The sequence below is a fragment of the Phocoena phocoena genome, chromosome 17, assembly GCF_963924675.1.
Source record: "Phocoena phocoena chromosome 17, mPhoPho1.1, whole genome shotgun sequence".
NCBI lineage: Eukaryota > Metazoa > Chordata > Mammalia > Artiodactyla > Phocoenidae > Phocoena > Phocoena phocoena.
In genome coordinates, this window is record NC_089235.1 from 77,308,753 (window position 1) to 77,331,388 (window position 22,636).

The 22,636-nt window shown below is 49.3% G+C and overlaps 1 protein-coding gene across 1 annotated transcript in view; it reads right to left on the reverse strand.

The window, feature by feature from the left end:
* Window positions 1-6,691: 6,691 nt before the first annotated feature.
* KCNK9 (potassium two pore domain channel subfamily K member 9) overlaps window positions 6,692-22,636 on the reverse strand; it is a 91,127-nt gene continuing 75,182 nt past the window's right edge. Inside the window, exon 2 of the mRNA XM_065895622.1 lies at window positions 6,692-7,533. Within this exon, the coding sequence (XP_065751694.1) occupies window positions 6,692-7,533 (842 nt within the window). The remainder of the gene's footprint in view (window positions 7,534-22,636) is intronic.

Genomic DNA, 22,636 nt, shown 5'->3' on the forward strand with positions numbered 1-22,636 from the left:
CCCACTTGCTCCTTCAAGGCTCTCCTCAAAGATTACCAAAAGCCAACTCCTCCCTGAAGCCCTGCCTGCGTTCCTCCACCAGACTGATCACCTCTTTCCATAGCTGGACTTAGTCAAGTGCCCGGGAGTAAGCTTGCAGGAGCCTTGGACTCGCCTTTAGGAGAAATGCCAACGGTGTTAAAAAGTCTAGCTCGGCGCTCTGCTCAGAACAGGTGCCCGATGTTGGCCCACGCTGTCCTTGTAGGCACCCCGTGCAGTGGGGTTTATCTGAAATCTCCAACTTTAAAGGCTGGAACACGGAGGCTCAGAGAGGCAAAACCACCACCTGCCTGTGAACGGCAGAAGCCGGTCCCAGGTGTGCATGCAGCTTTATTCCCTCACGCTGCTCTGCAGAGAAAGAAGAGCCTGCCCCGTCCCGTCTCAGGGCCCCAGAGCGAGCGCTGGGCAGGTGCAGAGCCGAGGCCGGGGATCCTGTCCCTCGCCGTGTGTGCCCCACACCGCTCAGCCTCTACCAGAAGTACTCCCGTGAGAAAACGGTGCCGCCCTGACTCCTGCTGACACTCGCCATCACAGGGCTCACTCACTCCAGGGCAAAATGTCACAAGCGTGCCGCTGGCGTCTGAAGATGTACCGACCACCTGCTTTATGGGAAATGCCCAGCTGTGGACAGCCTGTGGCCCTATCGCACGTGGCCCACCCAACTCTGCCAGGCAAATGCCTCTGAATCGCCAACGGTGCATATCCCATGGATATGCATCGGTTTCCAGGGATGGAACAAAGTCTGGCAGTGAAGTTAAGACGTGCCTTGATGACAGTGACGAGTGGCCATTTAGGCAAGATGCTGGAAGTCTGATTGTCTTTATGCCCTGCTGTGGGCGCTGCCCAGAACGTATAGCTCCTATGGCCGGGTCACTGGAGGTTTCCTTCCCAGTGTATTTCTCCATGATAGAAAGAAGGACTGGGGACCCCAGAGGAGGACACCATTGAGTCCCTCATGGAACAAATAGTCAGAAGGAGCTTTTAAAGTATGCTCCCATCTCCACCTCCGTGCTGGAGAGCGGCAGGGATACCTTCCAGGCAGCGGGAACAGAATGGGCAAAGGCTCAGAGGCGGGAATCTGTATGGACATATTTTCTTGATCAAAATTAAAGGGACTGTGCCTCAGCCAGTGGGTTGCTCTATGCTACCAAGACTGAGAAGGCCATGCTATAGAACTTGCCAGTGCAAACACACATCTCAAACAGAGATGAGAAGCAACTGGGTGCCGAGTACCCCACTGGCTTACGGGCATCCTTCCAACCACTCTACTGGGCTACACTTGCTACCCTTTACAACCCATGAAAGAATGTCTTGGTGCTTTATGTCTGTTTATAGCTGCATCATCCCCACAGGTGTTTAGGGGAAAGATTGCTGACTCTCAGCAGAGAAGAGAGATCCATGTGAGAAGTTAGAAATAGCAGAGGCTTACTCGGCTTTGGTGACGAGACCCAGCATCCAGGAGCTCCTGGACACCTTTCCTACAGCTTCAGTTCATGTCTCCAGCAAAGGAGAACAGCACTTAATATGCCTTATTTATCTACGACGAAAGAGGTTATCACAGAGGTCTCCAGAGAGTCAAATTTCTCAAATGCATTAATCGTAACAACACCTTTAATTCCTCAACCTGAGGAGACACAGGCAGGTCGTGGGCCCGCCCACAACAGAACTGGCTCAGACAACAAAGTGGCAACGTCATGACAAACAAAAACGGAGAAAACATCCTAGACCGGGGGAGTCTGGGGTGAGCAGACAAGCAACGTGGGATGCAATCTTGGATTGTCTCTCAGATTCACAAAAAGGCCCTGGAAGACATTTTTGGGACGACGTGAGAAATGTGAGTATGGGTTGCGTCTTAGACAGTATCACGGTGTGACTGTTAAACTTAAGGGTGACAACAGCACTGTTACCAAAGAGAAGGCTTCTGTTCCTGGGACAGAAACAATTTTTCCCTCTGGCCGAACCGCCTAAAAGTTGCAGATGTCACTTCATCCTCCAAATGCCCCTGGGTATGAATGTCGGGGTTGGGGGGTGTGGTTTAAGCAAATGTGGCAAAGTTCTGAAGGCTGGTGAGTCCGGGTGAAAGGGATATGGAAGTTTTCTGTAAATCTGGAATTTTCACAACAGAAAGTTGGGGCGATAGGGAGGAATCATGGTAATAGGTTTCCCTCCCCACGCCCCCCCCCAAAACAGCAACCTCTACTAAGGTGTGCTCAAGAAATAACCACATAAAATGGACGTATGCCCAGGGCCTTGGGGAACCCAGCACGCACGGGGCCTTGGTTTGCACGATGACCACCCTTCTTGATGCCTCTGCCTACTCACTCGCCATCTTCCCAGCTCCCAGGATGCTGCCAAACGAAATGATTTTGGGTTTTCAATGTTGTGGCTCAACCCTCAGATGTGCCCAGGGACCAGAACATCAGGCCAGATGTCTTCATCAGTCAAATTGATTTTGTGCTAAATGCTCACAAAGTCAGCCCAAACTGGCCCATTGTGTGGATGAGGAAGCTACAGAGGCCCAGGGAGGGGAACGGATTTCCAGGAGCCCAGTGAAGCTGGAGGTGAGAACCGGCTCCCCGTCCTGCCAAACTTTCCTTGCCTGGGATCCTTCCGGGGTCCCACACAAACCATGACTCTGTAAGAAACACACGTCAGCCACTCCCAGGCAGCAGGCCTGCATGTGACAGACCCCACATCCCACCCCTTCCAGGGTGAAGATACAATTCATTGGAGTGTTGGACAGATGATACCGCCCGTCCCACCAAGAGGACGGACATAGTCCGGCACAGGCCTCAGACCCCACGCCTCTGTGGATGCCCTTAACGGGTACCCTAATTAGGGCCTATTATTTAAGAAGTTTACATAAAGAAATAGGGCCGAAAACCTCAGCGATGGGTGGTTTTCCTTCTTTAATCATTTTTACCTCTCTCACCTACCCCTCCAAACTCAGTGTGCACAACGAATGCCTCCAAACCATTCTTCCCTCCAGCTTCAAACCGCTAGTGACCAGGAATCACTAGGAATCGAGGCTTTCAGAAGATCTGGAGGCAGAGAAAGATGACCTGCCTGGGCTTATCTGCAGGTTTCCAAGTCACCATCCAGATATTCTCCCAACCGAGGCACCGTGTGCAGAGACCAGACGACGGTGCACCGAGATTAAGCGGTCAACTCACCCTTTCCTACAGATGGGTTTTGACGAGCACCTGCAAAGCCAGGCCTCCTGGGCAGCAGTCTGCATCCATCTGCTTCCTCTGCTGGAAGGATTAGGGACCCAGTGGGGATTCCTGGGCTGCAAGTGATCTGCTGTGATCATTCCAAAGTGCAGGTACCCTCCTCCCAATTGGTGGTGCATAGTAGAGCACAACAGATGCTTCAGAGACAGTATTTAAATTTAGGGCACCAGGCGGCCTGCTGTGTTTAAGAGGCTGCCGCCTGAGTTTCAGAACAGAGTGGTGTGGATGGAAAGAAGTGCTCCGATCCCAGCTCTGGGGCTAACTGGGTATCTCAAAGGCCAAACAGGTTGGTTCACTCCTATGTAAAGAATCTAGTAGACCAATGGCATGACAGCACCTTCCACCCAGGATGGATGTCATAAAGATCAAGATGGGATGGTCTCTAGAAAGCATGGCACTCAGAGCTGCTGGGCTAATCGGTACCACTGCTTACCTTCCTTTTGTCTTTGATGGAGGGGATGGATTGAGATCTCCTAGTTGGAAAGCATTCAAGTGAGAGTCCAAAATCTCTTTGAGTATCTATGTGGCATGTTGATTTCTAGACCCCCACCAGGGACCACGTGGCAGGCCAACCTCCTGGGATGCTGGTGGAACGTGGCTCTTCTTCAGCTCATTCTAACGGAAGTTGGGGCCCAAATTCAAACAACCTGGTGAGATTTCTTCCCCCTCCCTGAGTGGGTGTGGTCAACTGGAAGAAAGGTGTGGGAAACCTGGGCTGAAAGAAAGAAATCATCAGCTGTGAGGGGGGGAAGAGAGACCTGGGTCCGAGATGCTGAAAAGTCCAGCAACAAGGACTGTTTGGAGGGTGTGACAGCAATGACGAAGCAGCAGGATAAACAAGTGGGAAGACCTAAGTTCTGGCTGTCGGGCCTCAGATTCGTGTCCAGCCTTTCTGGACCTTGATTTCCTTTCCTGAAGATGAGGGACCTCAGCGAGGTGACTCAGACTAAGCTTTCCCTTGGCTTTTGAGGATTCCAATGCTGATGGTGGGGGGGGGGGGGCAAGCTCTAGGTGGAGATGCCCCAGGCCTGCTTTATCAAGAGACGAGAACCCTGGAGAACTCCTGACTCAGCGCCCCCATCAGAGCACCTCACTGGATGCACCTAGAGGACTCCTGGGCCAGACAGCGTGGTAGGGAAGAGCTCGACCATCTGAGAAAAAGAAGGACATCACAAGGGAAGCGAACCGAGGTCCCCCTCCACCCCCGAACGCTCTGAGCATAAACAAGGATGTTTACCTTTGGAACAGAAGACTTGGTACGTGTCCTTCAGGGGCTGAGCTGGTAGCAAAGGGCAGGGGGTGGGGTGGGGGGCTAGGATATGGAACCAAGAGAAATTCCAAGTTGCTTCAGACACTTAAGTTGGTGGTCATCCCGCAAACAGGAAAGACTTCATCTTACCCTCCTTAATCCTACAAAGAAGAGCCAGCTCTGTGGAAAGAGAGATTATGGGATGTTTTCTAAACTTCCCTGCGAAAGGAGGAGCTCCCTGTCACTGGAAGCATTCAAGCAGAAGTAGGTCACTTTATGATCACTGTACACTGGTGAGGGGACCAGTTCTGAGTGAAGGGTTGGACCCGTGTACCTCTAACTGACTCTAAAAGCCTGGTACACTTACCTGTGGAGAAAGAGATGCAGGTTCCCTCATCTGAGGGCTGAATGAGGGTGCCATAATGTGGTGGGGTCACCTCCTTGGACACTTTCGGGGTCCAGACTGAGACTAATGTCTCAGTTCTAGCAAAGACCAGCTCTCTGACGTTGAGCAAATCACTCACCCTCTCAGTGCCTCTCTCTCTTTTATAGATCAAAGATTACCTGCTCCTGAGCAGCCCAGCCAAAGCACATTGCTGTCCAAGAGCTGGAAGAATTTGAAAAAGGGAAGTGAGGATGGCTGATTTTTAGAAATGGCCGAGACAGTGATGAGGGAAATGAAGGTCCCCCCGTGAATCTGGAGGTGAGACTTTGCTTTATTCCTGCTGTGGAAAGGGCCTCCAATGTGCTATGTTCTATAGCCCCCCCCGCCCGCCACCAGGATGTTAGCAGGCCTTCCCTTTGGGGTCATCCCCTATCGAGAGTGGGGAGGAATTTCTCCATTATTCAGAAAAAAAATCACCCCCTGAGACTGACAAGTTCCCAGCAGGCCAAGACGCAGCTCCTTGCCTCCAAACTCTTCCTGAGACCAACATCAACATTCCCTTATTTACAAATCAAATGCAGTTAGAGACAATCTTTCTTAAAATACATTATATATATTCTTTAAAATGAGGAATGCCCTGTCGTTTTTCATTAGGAAAAGAAACCACATCCACTTAGCAATACCCATTCTCATCCAAGCATCCTGAACTGTGATTCTTATTCATGTAGGTAGATGCTACACAAATCGTCATCACACAGATAAGAGAATAAAACACTCTGTGGCTGCAACAATTTTCCAGTTTCCCCCAACACGTCCAGTTACATGGAAAATTGTTGGAACTAGAGGTGGTAAAATTAAAAACGTCTCTAATAAATTAATATTATTGGCTTTTGATTATTCCATTGCTAGTTTTGTTTTCTTGTGTTGATAACGCATACCAGTTTAACAAAGTGCATGCTTGTTTAAAAAATTTTTGAACTGGCAAGCTAAAATGATCCGTGTCGGCTTGCCCACCCACCCCCTAAAAAGAAGTTAATATAATTTAGAATCTAGCGCTTCAAAAATGTGGTCATGACGTATCTGGGATAAAGATTGCTTGTGGAACATGCATGATTTGGCAAGATGATAAATCAGAAACCTCGTGGGTTTTGTTTGTTTTCCCGTTTTGTTTGGAAGCGGCCGAAAGCAGGCTATTAACAGAATTGTGTGACGGAAAAGAAGGATGAATACCTGATACTTTCCATTTTGTCGCATCAGAAGCACACTGGTGTGTGCACTCATTCACACACACTCAGACCACACGCATTCGGCCACCCACTGCTTGGGGAGGAAAAGAGAAAGGAGTTGGGTCAGAGACACCACTGTGGGTGGGCACTCGAGGCTCTCAGCCGCGTGTGCAACTTTGGGTCAGGTATCCTCTGGGCTCTGTCTCCTTGTCTGGGTCTCACACCTGTCCTGGGAAAGCCACCCCAGAGGTGGGGCGGGCTGGGGAGAAATGTAAGGCATACTTTGCTGGGAAGAAGGAAGAAATCCATGCTTCATGCTCAGATGCGAGTTTCACAGGAAGACGGGCCTTTCCTTTTTTCCCTTTGGCCTGCTCTGTCTCGCTGGGAAGGTGGGGAAGAAACGAAACCAAGAAAGAGGGAAGGAGAGAAAGAAAAAATGATGACAGTAACCATAACAATAAAGGATATAACCATAATCAATAAATAAGACAAGGTGGGCCAATGAGACTTAACGTCAGCTGTGACAAATGACTTCTGTTGGTGTTTCCCTCCCCAGACCCTAGATGGACTTCCGCCGTCTCGTCAGCCTGTGGTTGTCGGTAAAGCTGTGTAACCCGGGAGAAACGGAGCTGATAGGGGACGGGAAGAGGCTGTTTTTTAATGTGCTTGGTGAGATCTCCTCGATCTTGTAAGAGATGGGGTGGAAGTACTGGGGGGCGAGCTTGGCGCTGAAGGAGTTCTGCTGTGCCGCCGAGCGGCCACCGTATTCCTGCGGGCGGTAGCAGGTGCAGGAGCACACGGACTGCAGGTCCGCCGCGTCCGCCTTGTACCGGGGCCGGCCCTGCCGCGCCTCCTCGGGGATGTGGATGGCCATGCTGTTGCGGTTGCCGGCGAGGGACGCCCGCTCCTCGGCGTCCCGCCGCTCGTCCTCGCTGTTCATGGTCAGGAACCTGAGGACCACCAGGTTGAGGAAGGCCCCTATGACCGTCAGCCCCACCAGGATATACATAAAGCTAAAGGCCACGTAGAGCGGCTTCCTCTGCAGGGCGCCCTTGGTCTGCAGGGCCACGTAGTCCCCAAAGCCAATGGTAGTCAACGTGATGAAGCAGTAGTAGTAGGCGTGGAAGAAGCTCCACTCCTCGCACTGGGAGAAGGCGGCCGCCCCGATGCACAGCGTCCCCATGCAGGAGAAGAAGCCCACGGTCACCATGTTCTCCATGGACACCTCCGTGTTGCGCATGCCACAGCACCTCTTGATGCGCTTCAGCAGGTAGCGCACGAACGTGTTCATCCGCTCGCCCAGGCTCTGGAACATGACCAGCGTCAGCGGGATGCCCAGCACCGCGTAGAACATGCAGAAGGCCTTGCCCGCGTCCGTGCCCGGAGCAGCGTGCCCGTAACCTGCGGGAGGAGGTGAGAGGACAGGGAGACGGAGTCAGCTGGGGTCTCCTGCGGTTCGGGGTGGGTGTGGGGGTGGGGCGAAGAACAGGGAAGAATCAGTGAAGAAAGAGCCTTTGAAGTTTGGCGGGGGGCGGGGGGGAGGTCTGGGGCATTTGGTCACAAGAGGAGCTTGGGGGTCATTGCACTGTTCTTCCAGTAACACAGTTTTCTCAAAGAAAAGCAGCATATTCACTCGTAACATTTTGCAGAAAACTCCAAAAGTAGCCAGCCCAAGGGAGAAAATTCAATAACCCAGCACGGATCAACATTAAGAGTGAGGACTCAGAGAAGGCTAACTGGGTTTTTCGGTGGTGGTTCTTGTTTTTGACCACCACGATTCTATTCTTAGATACATGCGCGGTCCAAGGCCAGGTCGAGCAGACAGGTGGGCAGACAGCCAAGGAGGTGTGGATCCCGGCACCTCCCCCGCTGGGAGATGGAGGTGGGGACACCACGGAAGGTAAGAGGGGTGCACGGAGGGGATGATGGATTCCCTAGAGTCCTTTCTGCGTGTGCTGGGGAAGGGGAGAAAGAACCCCGGTTTCCACGTTCTCAACGGTGGTGCCGGAAAGCTCGGCATGGAGCAAATCAACTTGCCTTCTGCCCCAGGCTCCCCGTGCCCACAGCCAGTCCGTGTGGACTCCTTGTCATACATCACCTCCTTCTACCCTCGTGACGACCCTATAAAACAGGCGTGATGCATCTGACACCACGGGCAAGGAAACCGAGTCAGTTACTTAATAGCAGGGTAGCTTGGTTTCTTCAGAGTTGGTGGCTGAAAACTCTGGGTTCCAATCCCCCAAATGAGGCTTTTTTAAAAGCAGACATCTTGAATTGAGAGAGGTCACTGCGGGGTGGAGCATCAACACCACGAGGGCAAAGATTTTTTACCTGTTTTGTCCCCTGCTGTATCCTCACACCTAGAGAAACACCGAGCACGTAAGATACCGCTTTAACGTAAGGCCGGAATAAACTGATGCCACTGTGTGAACGTGGCCTCGTCAGAATGGAGGGAACGAACAATCCTCAGCGACCTCGTGTGTAAGTGCTTTTGAAACTCTTCACGCAGCTGCACGGACCATCACTTCGTTGGTCCCCTGCATCAACTATGCAAGACCGAGCCTGTATTTCCTCACATTCAAATGCGGACAGGGGTGCTGGAAAGGTGCTGGAAAGGTGAGTTACCTGCCGGCGTCACCCGGCTGGGCAGTGATCGTGTCAGAGCCAGGACAGGGTCTAAGACTAGTTCAAGTTCCGGGACCAATCCTGCCCAGAAAAATACCAGGGTCATGGGCGGTATTTGGACTGGGCACTTGGAGGAGGCGCACGGCCTTCCGACGTCTCAAACCCTGCCCGGTCACAGAAGGCTTCCCTGGTGCTCCCCAAGCCACACGCTCATGGTCATTTAACCGGCTGCGCTACCTTAGGCCCCAGACAACCTCTCCCGATCTGTTACGTGGGGGGAGGATAATTTTGAGGTGGGGATGTTGTGCAGGTCCGCTGAGGTCAGAGAGCCCAGGGCCTAGGACACAGGAGGGACCTGCACCCCGCCCACTGCGTCCCCCAGGAAGACAACTGACTGCCCTAGCCCGGGCCTCTCTCCCAGAGATTCATCGCTTCCGTTGAGCCTGCCCGCCTTTCCCCTGGCATGAGCTTGTGCCACGTCCTGCCTGCCCCGGGGGCCACACTTTCACGGCAGAGATGACATCACACGTGTGTATCCTCTCTGGCCCTCAGTCCCACTGAGCCAGTGCAGAGCTCTGACCCCTCAGCAACCCCACAGTCTTACGAAAGAGGAGAAATGGCAGGTCAACGTTGGAGTTGGGCCAGAAAGGACAGAACAGTGAAACAGCAAGGAGGAGAGAACAACAGGCATATCAATGGAAATGATCCAACCTGAAGGGACGAATAAAGATCAGAAATGAATAAAGTTTAAAAGCCTCAGAGACGTGTAGGACAGTGTCACCAGGTGTCCTAGAAGAAAGAATGAGACAAAAAATTGAAGAAATAATAACCAAAATTAACCAAATTTGGTGGAAGACAAATTTACAGCTTCAAGAAACTCGGTAAGCCTCAAGCAAGATAAATACGACGAAAACCACACGTCGGAGTCAAGCTGCTGAATGCCAGAGAGGGAAGATCTTGAAACCACCAGAGAGAAACCGTGTATCACATACAGGAAAACAACGATTTGAACAGCACTTACTTCCAATCATAAACAACAGGGGCCAGGAAACAGTGGGTAACATCCTTAAAGAGCTTTTTAAAAAGACTGTAACCCAGAACTGTCTATCCAGGGAAAGTATTCTTTAAGAATGAAGGCAAAAATCAAAACTACAATGAGATATCATCTCACACCAGCCAGAATGGCCCTCGTCAAGAAATCTATAGACAATAAATGCTGGAGAGGGTGTGGAGAAAAGGGAACACTCTTTCACTGCTGGTGGGAATGTGAATTGGTTCAGCCACTATGGAGAACAGTATGGAGGTTCCTTAAAAAACTACAAATAGGAGACTTCCGGGAAGATGGCGGAAGAGTAAGACGCGGAGATCACCTTCCTCCCCACAGATACACCAGAAATACATCTACACGTGGAACAACTCCTACAGAACACCTACTGAACGCTGGCAGAAGACCTCAGACCTCCTAAAAAGCAAGAAACCCCCCATATACCTGGGTAGGGCAAAAGAAAAAAGAATAAAGAGAGACAAAAGAATAGGGACGGGACCTGCACCAGTGGGAGGGAGCCGTGAAGGAGGAAAGGTTTCCACACACTAGGAAGCCCCTTCGCGGGCGGAGACTGTGGGTGGCGGAGTGGGGGAAAGCTTCGGGGCCGCGGAGGAGACCACAGCAACAGGGTGCGGAGGGCAAAGCGGAGAGATTCCCGCACAGAGGAAAGGGGCCGACCGGCACTCACCAGCCCGAGAGGCTTGTCTGCTCGCCCGCCGGGGCGGGCGGGGCTGGGAGCTGAGGCTCGGGCTTCGGTCGGAGCGCAGGGAGAGGACTGGGGCTGGCAGCGTGAACACAGCCTGCAGGGGGTGAGTGCGCCACGGCTAGCCGGGAGGGAGTCCGGGGAAAAGTCTGGAGCTGCTGAAGAGGCAAGAGACTTTTTCTTCCCTCTTTGTTTCCTGGTGCGCGAGGAGAGGGGATTAAGAGCGCCGCTTAAAGGAGCTCCAGAGACGGGGGCGAGCCACAGCTAAAAGCACGGACCCCAGAGACGGGCATGAGACGCTAAGGCCGCTGTTGCCGCCACCAAGAAGCCTGTGTGTGAGCACAGGTCACTCTCCACACCTCCCTTCCGGGGAGCCTGTGCTGCCCGCCACTGCCCGGGTCCCGGGATCCAGGGACAACTTCCCCGGGAGAACGCACGCACGGTGGGCCTCAGGCTGGTGCAACGTCACGCCGGCCTCTGCCGCCGCAGGCTCACCCCGCACTCCGTGCCCCTCCCTCCCCCTGGCCTGAGTGAGCCAGAGCCGCCGAATCAGCGGCTCCTTTAACCCCCTCCTGTCTGAGTGAAGAACAGACACCCTCCGGTGACCTACACGCAGAGGCGGGGCCAACTCCAAAGCTGAGCCCCAGGAGCTGTGCGAACAGAGAAAGGGAAATCTCTCCCAGCAGCCTCAGGAGCAGTGGATTAAAGCTCCATAATCAACTTGATGTACCCTGCATCTGTGGAATACATGAATAGACAACGAATCATCCCAAATTAAGGAGGTGGACTTTGAGACCGTGTGGATGAAAGGCTCTTGGTGCTGCAGCCAGGAGTCAGTGCTGTGCCTCCGAGGTGGGAGAGCTAACTTCAGGACACTGGTCCACAAGAGACCTCCCAGCTCCACGTAATACCAAACGGCGAAAATCTCCCAGAGATCTCCATCTCAACACCAGCACCCAGCTTCACTCAACGACCAGCAAGCTACAGTGCTGGGCACCCTATGCCAAACAACTAGCAAGACAGGAACACAACCCCACCCATTAGCACAGAGGCTGCCCAAAATCATAAGTCTACAGACACCGAAAATACACCACCAGACGTGGCCCTGCCCACCAGAAAGACAAGATCCAGCCTCATCCACCAGAACACAGACACCAGTTCCCTCCACCAGGAAGCCTACACAACCCACTGAACCAACCTTACCCACTGGGGGCAGACACCAAAAACAACGGGAACTACGAACCTGCAGCCTGCAAAAAGGAGACCCCAAACACAGAAAGATAAGCAAAATGAGAAGACAGAAAAACACACAGCAGATGAAGGAGCAAGATAAAAACCCACCAGACCTAACAAATGAAGAGGAAATAGGCAGTCTACCTGAAAAAGAATTCAGAATGATTGATAGGAAAGATGATCCAAAATCTTGGAAATAGAATAGACAAAATGCAAGAAACATTTAACAAGGACCTAGAAGAACTAAAGATGAAACAAGCAACGATGAACAACACAATAAATGAAATTAAAAATACCCTAGAAGGGATCAATAGCAGAATAACTGAGGCAGAAGAACGGATAGTGACCTGGAAGACAAAATAGTGGAAATAACTACTGCAGAGCAGAATAAAGAAAAAAGCATGAAAAGAACTGAGGACAGTCTCAGAGACCTCTGGGGCAACATTAAACGCACCAACATTCGAATTATAGGGGTTCCAGAAGAAGAAGAGAAAAAGAAAGGAACTGAGAAAATATTTGAAGACTTATAGTTGAAAACTTCCCTAATATGGGAAAGGAAATAATCAAGTCCAGGAAGCACAAAGAGTCCCATACAGGATAAATCCAAGGAGAAATACGCCAAGACACATATTAATCAAACTGTCAAAAACTAAATACAAAGAAAACATATTAAAAGCAGCAAGGGAAAAACAACAAATAACACACAAGGGAATCCCCATAAGGTTAACAGCTGATCTCTCAGCAGAAACTCTGAAAGCCAGAAGGGACTTAAAGTGATGAAGGAGAAAAACCTGCAACCAAGATTACTCTACCCAGCAAGGATCTCATTCAGATTTGATGGAGAAATTAAAACCTTTACAGACAAGCAAAAGCTGAGAGAGTTCAGCACCACCAAACCAGCTTTACAACAACTGCTAAAGGAACTTCTCTAGGCAAGAAACAAACACAAGAGAAGGAAAAGACCTACAATAAGGAACCCAAAACAATTAAGAAAATGGGAATAGGAACATACATATCGATAATTACCTTAAATGTAAATGGACTAAATACTCCCAAAAGACACAGATTGGCTGAATGGATACAAAAAGATATTTCATGCAAATGGAAGCCAAAAGAAAGCTGGAGTAGCAATTCTCATATCAGACAAAATAGACTTTAAAATAAAGACTATTACAAGAGACAAAGAAGGACACTACATAATGATCAAGGGATCGATCCAAGAAGAAGATATAACAATTGTACATATTTATGCACCCAACATAGGAGCACCTCAATATATAAGGCAAATACTAACAGCCATAAAAGGGGAAATGGACAGTAACACATTCATAGTAGGGGACTTTAACACCCCACTTTCACCAATGGACAGATCATCCAAAATGAAAATAAATCAGGAAACACAAGTTTTAAATGATACACTAAACAAGATGGACTTAATTGATACTTATAGGACACTCCATCCAAAAACAACAGAATACACATTTTTCTCTAGTGCTCATGGAACATTCTCCAGGATAGATCATATCTTGGGTCACAAATCAAGCCTCGGTAAATTTAAGAAAATTGAAATGGTATCAAGTATCTTTTCCAACCACAACGCTATGAGACTAGATATCAATTACAGGAAAAGATGTGTAAAAAATACAAACACATGGAGGCTAAACAATACACTACTTAATAACGAAGTGATCACTGAAGAAATCAAAGAGGAAATTAGAAACAAATGACAATGGAGACACGATAACCCAAAATATATGGGATGCAGCAAAAGCAGTTCTAAGAGGGAAGTCTATAGCAATACAATCCTACCTTAAGAAACAAGAAACATCTCGAATAAACCACCTAACCTTGCACCTAAAGCGAAAGAAGAACAAAAGAACCCCAAAGTTAGCAGAAGGAAAGAAATCATAAAAATCATATCAGAAATAAATGAAAAAGAAATGAAGGAAACGATAGCAAAGATCAGTAAGACTAAAAGCTGGTTCTTTGAGAAGATAAACAAAATTGATAAACCATTAGCCAGACTCATCAAGAAAAGAAGGGAGAAGACTCAAATCAATACATTAGAAATGAAAAAGGAGAAGTAACAACTGACACTGCAGAAATACAAAAGATCATGAGAGATTACTACAAGCAACTCTATGCCAATAAAATGGACAACCTGGAAGAAATGCACAAATTCTTAGAAAGGCACAATCTGCCAAGACTGAACCAGGAAGAAATAGAAAATATGAACAGACCAGTCACAAGCACTGAAATTGAAACTGTGATTAAAAATCTTCCATCCAACAAAAGCCCAGGACCAGAGGGCTTCACAGGCGAATTCTATCAAACATTTAGAGAAGAGCTAACACCTATCCTTCTCAAACTCTTCCAAAAGATAGCAGAGGGAGGAACACTCCCAAACTCATTCTATGAGGCCACCATCACCCTGATACCAAAACCAGACAAGGATGTCACAGAGAAAACTACAGGCCAATATCACTGATGAACATAGATGCAAAAATCCTCAACAAAATACTAGCAGACAGAATCCAACAGCACGTTAAACGGATCATACACCATGATCAAGTAGGGTTTATGCCAGGAATGCAAGGATTCTTCAATATACGCAAATCAATCAACGTGCTACGCCATATTAAAAAAATTGAAGGAGAAAAACCATATGATCATCTCAACTTTCGACAAAATTCAACACCCATTTATGATAAAAACCCTGCAGAAAGTAGGCATAGAGGGAACTTCCCTCAACATCATAAAGGCCGTATATGACAAACCCACAGCCAACATCGTCTTCAATGGTGAAAAACTGAAAGCATTTCCACTAAGATCAGGAACAAGACAAGGTTGCCCACTCTCACCACTCTCATTCAACATAGTTTTGGAAGTTCTAGTCACAGCAATCAGAGAACAAAAGGAAATAAAACGAATCCAAACCGGAAAAGAAGAAGTAAAGCTGTCACTGTTTGCAGATGACATGATACTATACATAGAGAATCCTAAAGATGCTACCAGAAAACTACTAGAGCTAATCAATGAATTTGGTAAAGTAGCAGGATACAAAATTAATGCACAGAAATCTCTGGCATTCCTATACACTGATGATGAAAAATCTGAACGTGAAATCAAGAAAACACTCCCATTTACCACTGCAACAAAAAAGAATAAAATATCTAGGAATAAACCTACCTAAGGAGACAAAAGACCTGTATGCAGAAAATTATAAGACACTGATGAAAGAAATTAAAGATGATACAAATAGATGGAGAGATATACCATGTTCTTGGATTGGAAGAATCAACATTGTGAAAATGACTCTACTACCCAAAGCAATCTACAGATTCAATGCAATCCCTATCAAACTACCACTGGCACTTTTCACAGAACTGGAACAAAAAATTTCACAATTTGTATGGAAACTCAAAAGACCCCGAATAGCCAAAGCAATCTTGAGAACGAAAAATGGAGCTGGAGGAATCAGGCTTCCTGACTTCAGACTATACTACGAAGCTACAGTAATCAAGACAGTATGGTACTGGCACAAAAACAGAAAGAGAGATCAATGGAACAGGACAGAAAGCCCAGAGATAAACTCACGCACATATGGTCACCTTATCTTTGATAAAGGAGGCAGGAATGTACAGTGGAGAAAGGACAGCCTCTTCAATAAGTGGTGCCGGGAAAACTGGACAGGTACATGTAAAAGTATGAGATTAGATCACTCCCTAACGCCATACACAAAAATAAGCTCAAAATGGATTAAAGACCTAAATATAAGGCCAGAAACTATCAAACTCTTAGAGGAAAACATAGGCAGGACACTCTATGACATAAATCACAGCAAGATCCTTTTTAACCCACCTCCTAGAGAAATGGAAATAAAAACAAAAATAAACAAATGGGACCTAATGAAACTTCAAAGCTTTTGCACAGCAAAGGAAACCATATACAAGACGAAAAGACAACCCTCAGAATGGGAGAAAATGTTTGCAAATGAAGCAACTGACAAAGGATTAATCTCCAAAATTTATAAGCAGCTCATGCAGCTTAATAACAAAAAAACAAACAACCCAATCCAAAAATGGGCAGAAGACCTAAATAGACACTTCTCCGAAGAAGATATACAGACTGTCAACAAACACATGAAAGAATGCTCAACATCACTAATCACTAGAGAAATGCAAATCAAAACTACAATGAGATATCGTCTCACACCAGTCAGAATGGCCATCGTCAAAAAATCTAGAAACAATAAATGCTGGAGAGGGTGTGGAGAAAAGGGAACCTCTTGCACTGTTGGTGGGAAGGTAAATTGATACAGCCACTGTGGAGAACAGTATGGAGGTTCCTTAAAAAACTACAAATAGAACTACCATATGACCCAGCAATCCCACTACTGGGCATATACCCTGAGAAAACCATAATTCAAAAAGAATCATGTACCAAAATGTTCATTGCAGCCCTATTTACAATAGCCAGGAGATGGAAACAACCTAAGTGTCCATCATCGGATGAACGGATAAAGATATGGCACATATATACAATGGAATATTACTCAGCCATAATAAGAAACAAAATTGAGCTATTTGTAATGAGGTGGATGGACCTAGAGTCTGTCATACAGAGTGAAGTAAGTCAGAAAGAGAAAGACAAATACCGTATGCTAACACATATATATGGAATTTAAGGAAAAACAAATGTCATGAAGAACCTAGGGGTAAGACAGGAATAAAGACACAGACCTACTAGAGAATGGACTTGAGGATACGGGGAGGGGGAAGGGTAAGCTGTGACAAAATGAGAGAGTGGCATGGACACGTATACACTACCAAACGTAAAATAGCTAGTGGGAAGCAGCCGCATAGCACAGGGAGATCAGCTTGGTGGTCTGTGACCACCTAGAGGGGTGGGATAGGGAGGGTGGGAGGGAGGGAGACGCAAGAGGGAGGAGAGATGGGAACATATGTATATGTATAACTGATTCACTTTGTTATAAAGCAGAAACTAACACACCATTGTAAAGCAATTATACTCCAATAAAGATGTAAAAAAGAAAAAAAGAATGAAGGCAAAATCCACTTTCAGACTAAAAACTTGTTTCCTGCTGCTCTGCATAGCATGATTACTAAGGAAGTTCTTCTGCCTGGAGGGAAACAGCACCAGATGGAGACTCAGGTCTTCAGGAAAGAATGAAGTGCATCTTGGTAAACAAGTGGGTTTATATTTATACAAAGTGCAGGGGTGGGAATCCCGCGACATCGCCATATAGCTCACCTGTGTGGCTGATATAAAACCCAGATGGATGCTGGAAGACAGTAGATCGCTGGCAACTTAATAAGGCGGTAAATTAGCTAACGGTTCCGGATGGGATATATTTACTGGAGGAAACCAGCACAGCATTTGCTGGCTCAAACCCAGGTGCTCAGGCCCCCCTCCTGTAAAGTAAAAATGATCAGAAGCGGTGTCCCTTCACAGGGCCTGGATGGCAGTATGCCCGTGTATCCTGTCCCGGGGTGGTGTCAGTTCTCCCGCGGCCCATCGTACTACAGAAAGAACTCCATCATTTTGACACCCCACAGTATATCTCACTGATCTGTTACAGCAACGACATCCCTTAGCAAGACGCGTGCACAAGAGAGTGTGGGCCAGGGACACCCCCAAAGTTCAGGGCGTTCCAAAGTTCAGGCCCTAGAATAAATCTCCTAGGGCCCCAGTGGTCCAGGGCACAGGACCACTGCAGCAAGAAAGAAGCTGCCCAACTTGCAGAGCCTTTCAGGAAGACAGAGGCCTGACCGGATGTCTTCAACTCCCCATCTAGATGCACCCATCTCCACCCTGCTCTCCGCTGGGGAGGCTAAGTCTGCATAAGCCACCTCAAGGGGTTCTTGGCCCTCTGGTGTCCAGCTGAGTTCATCCAAGGCACAGTCCCAGCAGGAGGTCAGAGGAACGGAGGAAGATGAGGACCTTGGTAATGAGCTACATCTGCCAGCAGGTTCACGCCATGGAGCAACCCTACAAGTGCTAGCAGCTACATCCCAGGCATGTTGACTGACAGCTCTCCACAGTTGCTCATCCCAGGCTACCACACCTTCCCTCGTTGCTTTCCCTGCAACCTACCCACCCTCCCACACTATAAATAGCCATTAATTAACTGTTCAAGTTGAGAGTGCCACCTCCTGCAAAGACCCTGGCTGATACACCACGTGTATTCTCCACTAGATCTGCTTCCCAGGTCTCCTTATGATGCAACGCGGTGGGCACTGCATGCAAACGCAAACGGGTCAACACATATCGGGTCTACGTATAGAATATTCATAAAGTATCAGTGGAACACACAGACATAGCATGGATGCTTTATACAAACACACACGGTATATATACGCTTGGAACTCTGTGAAAGATGGATGTGTTGGGTAGAGTAACTGCACGTGGATGTGAAACGTGGGCAAAAGCCACATACCATATATGTATTAGACCAACACACAAAGCATCTACGGTATACCCACCGCACACCCAGAGTCACACACTTTGTGCAGGATGTGCATGTGCACGGAAAGTGCACTCAAGACACAGGATGTGTGCACCACATGTATGCACAGGCTGCAGGGATTGTACGTACCCATATCTCAATAGCATCCATGATATCTACAGATAACAGATATACGCAGTGGAGAACATACAAAATACACATATGCCAGACACGAGAGAAGACAGCTTCTCCTTCCCAAGAGGAGAATGGAATTAATATACAGAAATCTGTTGTATTTCTATGACAACGAAAGATCAGAGAGAGAAATTAAGGAAACAGCCCCATCGACCAGCACGTCAAAGAGAATAAAATACCTAGGAATAAACCTACCTAAGGAGGCAAAAGACCTACTACACTCTGAAAACTATAAGATGCTGGTGAAAGAAACTGAAGACGACACAAACAGATGGAAAGATATACCATGTTCTTGGAATGGAAGAATCAATATTGTTAAAATGACTATACTACCCAAGGCAATCTACAGATTCAGTGCAATCTCTGTTAAATTACCAATGGTATTTTTTAGAGAACTAGCACACACAAAAAATTTTAATTTGTATACAAACACAAAAGACCCCGAATAGCCAAAGCAATACTGAGAAAGAAAAATGGAGCTGGAGGAATCAGGCTTCCTGACTTCAGACTATACTACAAAGCTACAGTAATCAAAACAGTATGGTACTGACACAAAAACAGAAATATAGATCAATGGAACAGCATAGCAAGCCTGTTATAAAGAGGAGAACAAGCTACAAATCTTCAGTGCTCTCAGAGAACCTGTGTGACAACTCAGATCCTAGAAGACTGTGGGTGTTTGTTTGTTTTTTTATCTGTGAGTGAATGAAGGCAGCCTGGCCTTCCTGGGCTGGGAGCCGGATTTATGTATCTACTCATATGTCATCCACTGAGACTCATCCAGAGCCTTGACTATGCACCATGACCTGTTTCTGGCACAGGGGATCCACGGGGGCTTTTCATCTTCCCCCGAGATCTCCAGAGGGGCACCAGCCAGCCAGTGCTCAGAGCCCCACCCAGTGCCTGGACAGGGGGACCTTAGGTGGAGGGCATGGGTGTCACAATGCCACTGAGGACTCCCAGGCTGGTGCCTGTTCTCCTGGGTTGCCTCCCACCCCACCTGTGAGGACCAGTCCCTTGAGCTCAGAGCCACATCCCTGTCCAGGTTTTTCCCTTTAAGATCCTGGGCTCCCCCTACCCACCCCCCCCCCATCTTCCCAGGCACTGGGAGCCAGTTTCTCCTCCACCGACAAAACCTCAGGAATCCCACCTAGGACCATACTGCTCATCCTTCCATCACCATAAACAATTCATCCTTTTGGCAAAGACACATCTAAACTTGATTTATACGGTGCTCAGGAGGTGTGCTTAGGGTGCAGAAGATATGCTGAAACCTCTGGGCTGCTGCTCTGTGACCGAAGCAGAGTTATTCAGTGCCCTGGACAGATGTGAGAAAGGGGAGATCAGACCAGCTCATGGCCACCCTGCAAGAGACAGGGTCATCCTTCCCCAGCCCCACAGGAGCCCAGCAGTGACCAACATGACCATCACCCAGACCTCCACAAACTGGGGAACGTGAAGACCACCAGCCACCAGATGCGAAGCTCCCTACACATGGGGGACACAGTGACTCACACTGTCCCTCTGCACCCAGCCCTGCCGCCCCCTTTCTGCTGACTTTTCCACGTGTGCAGAGCCAGAGACTCAGACTTGCTCGTGGCCCTGATGGGCTGCTCAGGTGGCCACAAGGGGCCAGGCCCCTGGGCGTGAGGCCAGCCATGGGGACCACTGACATGGATGGCGACGGCGGTGACAGCCTGAAAAGCCACCCCCAGCGTGCACAAACGGCAGCTGCGTCTCCAACACTGTGCTCCCTGGGCCAGGGTTCTCTTTGTCAGCAGGTGGCAGGGCCCAGGACCAGGCTAGGGGCAGAAGCAGGTGGACATATGGGCTTCTGCTTAGTGCCTGAACCCAGGACCCTGGCGTCCCCCACCAGGAGCGCTAAGGGCAGGGCAGGTGGACACATGCGGTGAAGGAGTTCAGCAGAACAGAAAGGAAGACCGCAAGCCCAACCCCACATCCCAGCCCGTGCACGTGCACCCACGTGCCAAGCCCAGGGGTAGGGATGGAGCATTCTAAGAGCTGCAAGGCTATTCGTTAAGAGGAATGCACAAAGTCAGCCTTGCAAAGAACCTCCACTTTGCCCAGCCAACCTCCCCACCCAGAAAGGGCTGCAGAGCCCAGCTCCACACCACAGGCCAGCATGGCCTTCCTCACCTACAAATCCCAAAAGGGGACAGAACTGTTCAAACAACAAGCCCCACCTTGAAAAGCTGATCTGGACTCCTGAGCATCCTAGAAAGACACCTCGGTTTCCTCATCTGCGAAATGGGGCCAAGGACAGGGAGCAGAAACAGACAGAGATGCAATGGGAACTGACCTCTTATCAGGTCACCAGGTCCCTGCTATGGACTAAATGTTTGTCCCCCACAAATTCATACGTTGAAGCCCTACCCGCCCCCCCACAGTGAGATGACATTTGGAGGTCATCCCTCCCTCCTTCCCTCCCCCTTCCACTGTCTTCTTGCCAGACTCTGAGCTCCCAGGAGGGCAGCGCCCACCCCTGGCTCACCCCTGTGGACCCCAGAGCCCAGCACAGAACAGGCACTCAGAACTTAGAGGGCGGCATCACCATGCATATGACCTCCGTCTTCCAGGCCTGCCTTGAAGTCCTAGCCCATCCCCAAGCCCAGCACGGCTGAGGGCAGAACACACTGCATCATCCAGCCCGATTTTCATGGCCCCTTTAATATACTTAGTGGGTCTCTTTGATCTGTCCTGGGAGAGGCTTTGCAGAAGAGAGGCCTGCATCTCTGGGCTGCAGCTGGCCAACGCATAAAACAAATGAATAGGCTCTGTCTTCCCGGAGGGGAATGAGGCAGGGAAGGAGGGTAATAAAACTAATCATTTCTATTGGGCTGGGGGCTCCCCAAAGAGCCAGCTGCAGCTACAAGGCAGCGCTCCCTTGCAAGACACCCTGTGCTCCCCCGGCTCCTACTAGATTTCCCAGAAGCTGACAACCGCCAGGTCCGAGAAGTTCCCAGGCCCAGCTCCTGCCCTGGGCAGCATGTCATTAAGATGTCATGGGTGTCCAGCGGGCTGTCCTCACTGTGAGAAGTAAATAAGGCAACTGGGCAGTGTGGGTCGTAGACCAGCCTCACTCCTGACACTCCGGGACTGTCCATGGCTCCCTCCTTTCCCCTGGGAATCTAGGCCTATGAATAGTTGGCCGTAAAAGCCCTGTCCAGACTCTCACAGCACTTCACAGTTTGCAAAGCTCCCCCCACTGTGGAGTGCCCCTCCCTGAAGCCTGCCCTGATCCCTGTGCCAAAAACGGCCAACCCAGCTTTGAATTCCCCTCCAGGACACTTCAGCGGGTGGGACAAGGCTGGCCCCTGGCATCAGGACAACCTGGGTTGGAGCCCTGACTCTGCCCCTTAGGGACCGTGGGTGCCCAGGCCTCCTCATTCTCTTCAGTCAAGTTCACTGTGATCCCAGCCTCCCGGGGACACTCTGCCGCTCACTGTGCAGAAGCAGCCATGAAGGCCAGGTACCAGTGCTCACGGGCATCACTTCCGGCCCAGAGGCCGCCCGGCCCAGGCAAGGAGATGGCCACCAGGCATTTGGGCATCAGGAATTTGCTGCTGGAAGACAATGAAATATTTATAAAGGACACGCAAGGGTTTTGTGCCTGTAGGAATTAAAATAGGCACAAATTCCATTAAAGAATGACTCAAGGTGGCTTTGTGGAGAGAGGTGCCGGAGAAGGGGGCTGCCCTCAGCCCCCCGTGCTTTCTGGCTGGCCGCCCACTTCAGCCTGCAACAAGCATCCCACTCACCCGTCCTCCAACCGTGCTGGCCCGGCTCCGGCCCCCGCATGGGCTCCGCATGGTTATTAAGACCCAGGTGTCTGCAGACACCAAAAGGGAAAATGATTCATGGGCCCCGTGGGGCATGGGGAGTGGGGGTGAGGGTGGGCAGGAAGGGTCCTCCAGCGGTTCCTGGATGGAAATCAGTAAGTCCCAAGGACTACATCTGGCTCCATCTCCTACTCTACCAACCATGACCTTGGGAAAGCCACCTAGACTCTAAGCCTTTACTCTCTTCTGTAGAGGGGAGTGAGGAACGAGGAGTTCCTTCCAGTTAGTTCCACAGCACTCTACAGTCTGCAAAGCTTTTCTGCATTCATTCTTTCATCTGAAAGGGCCGCCCCTGGTGGCAGCCCCAGGTCAAGCCACGCTTCTCACATTATAACCGAACCTGAATTTCTCCCGGGTCCCACCACGGAGGCTTG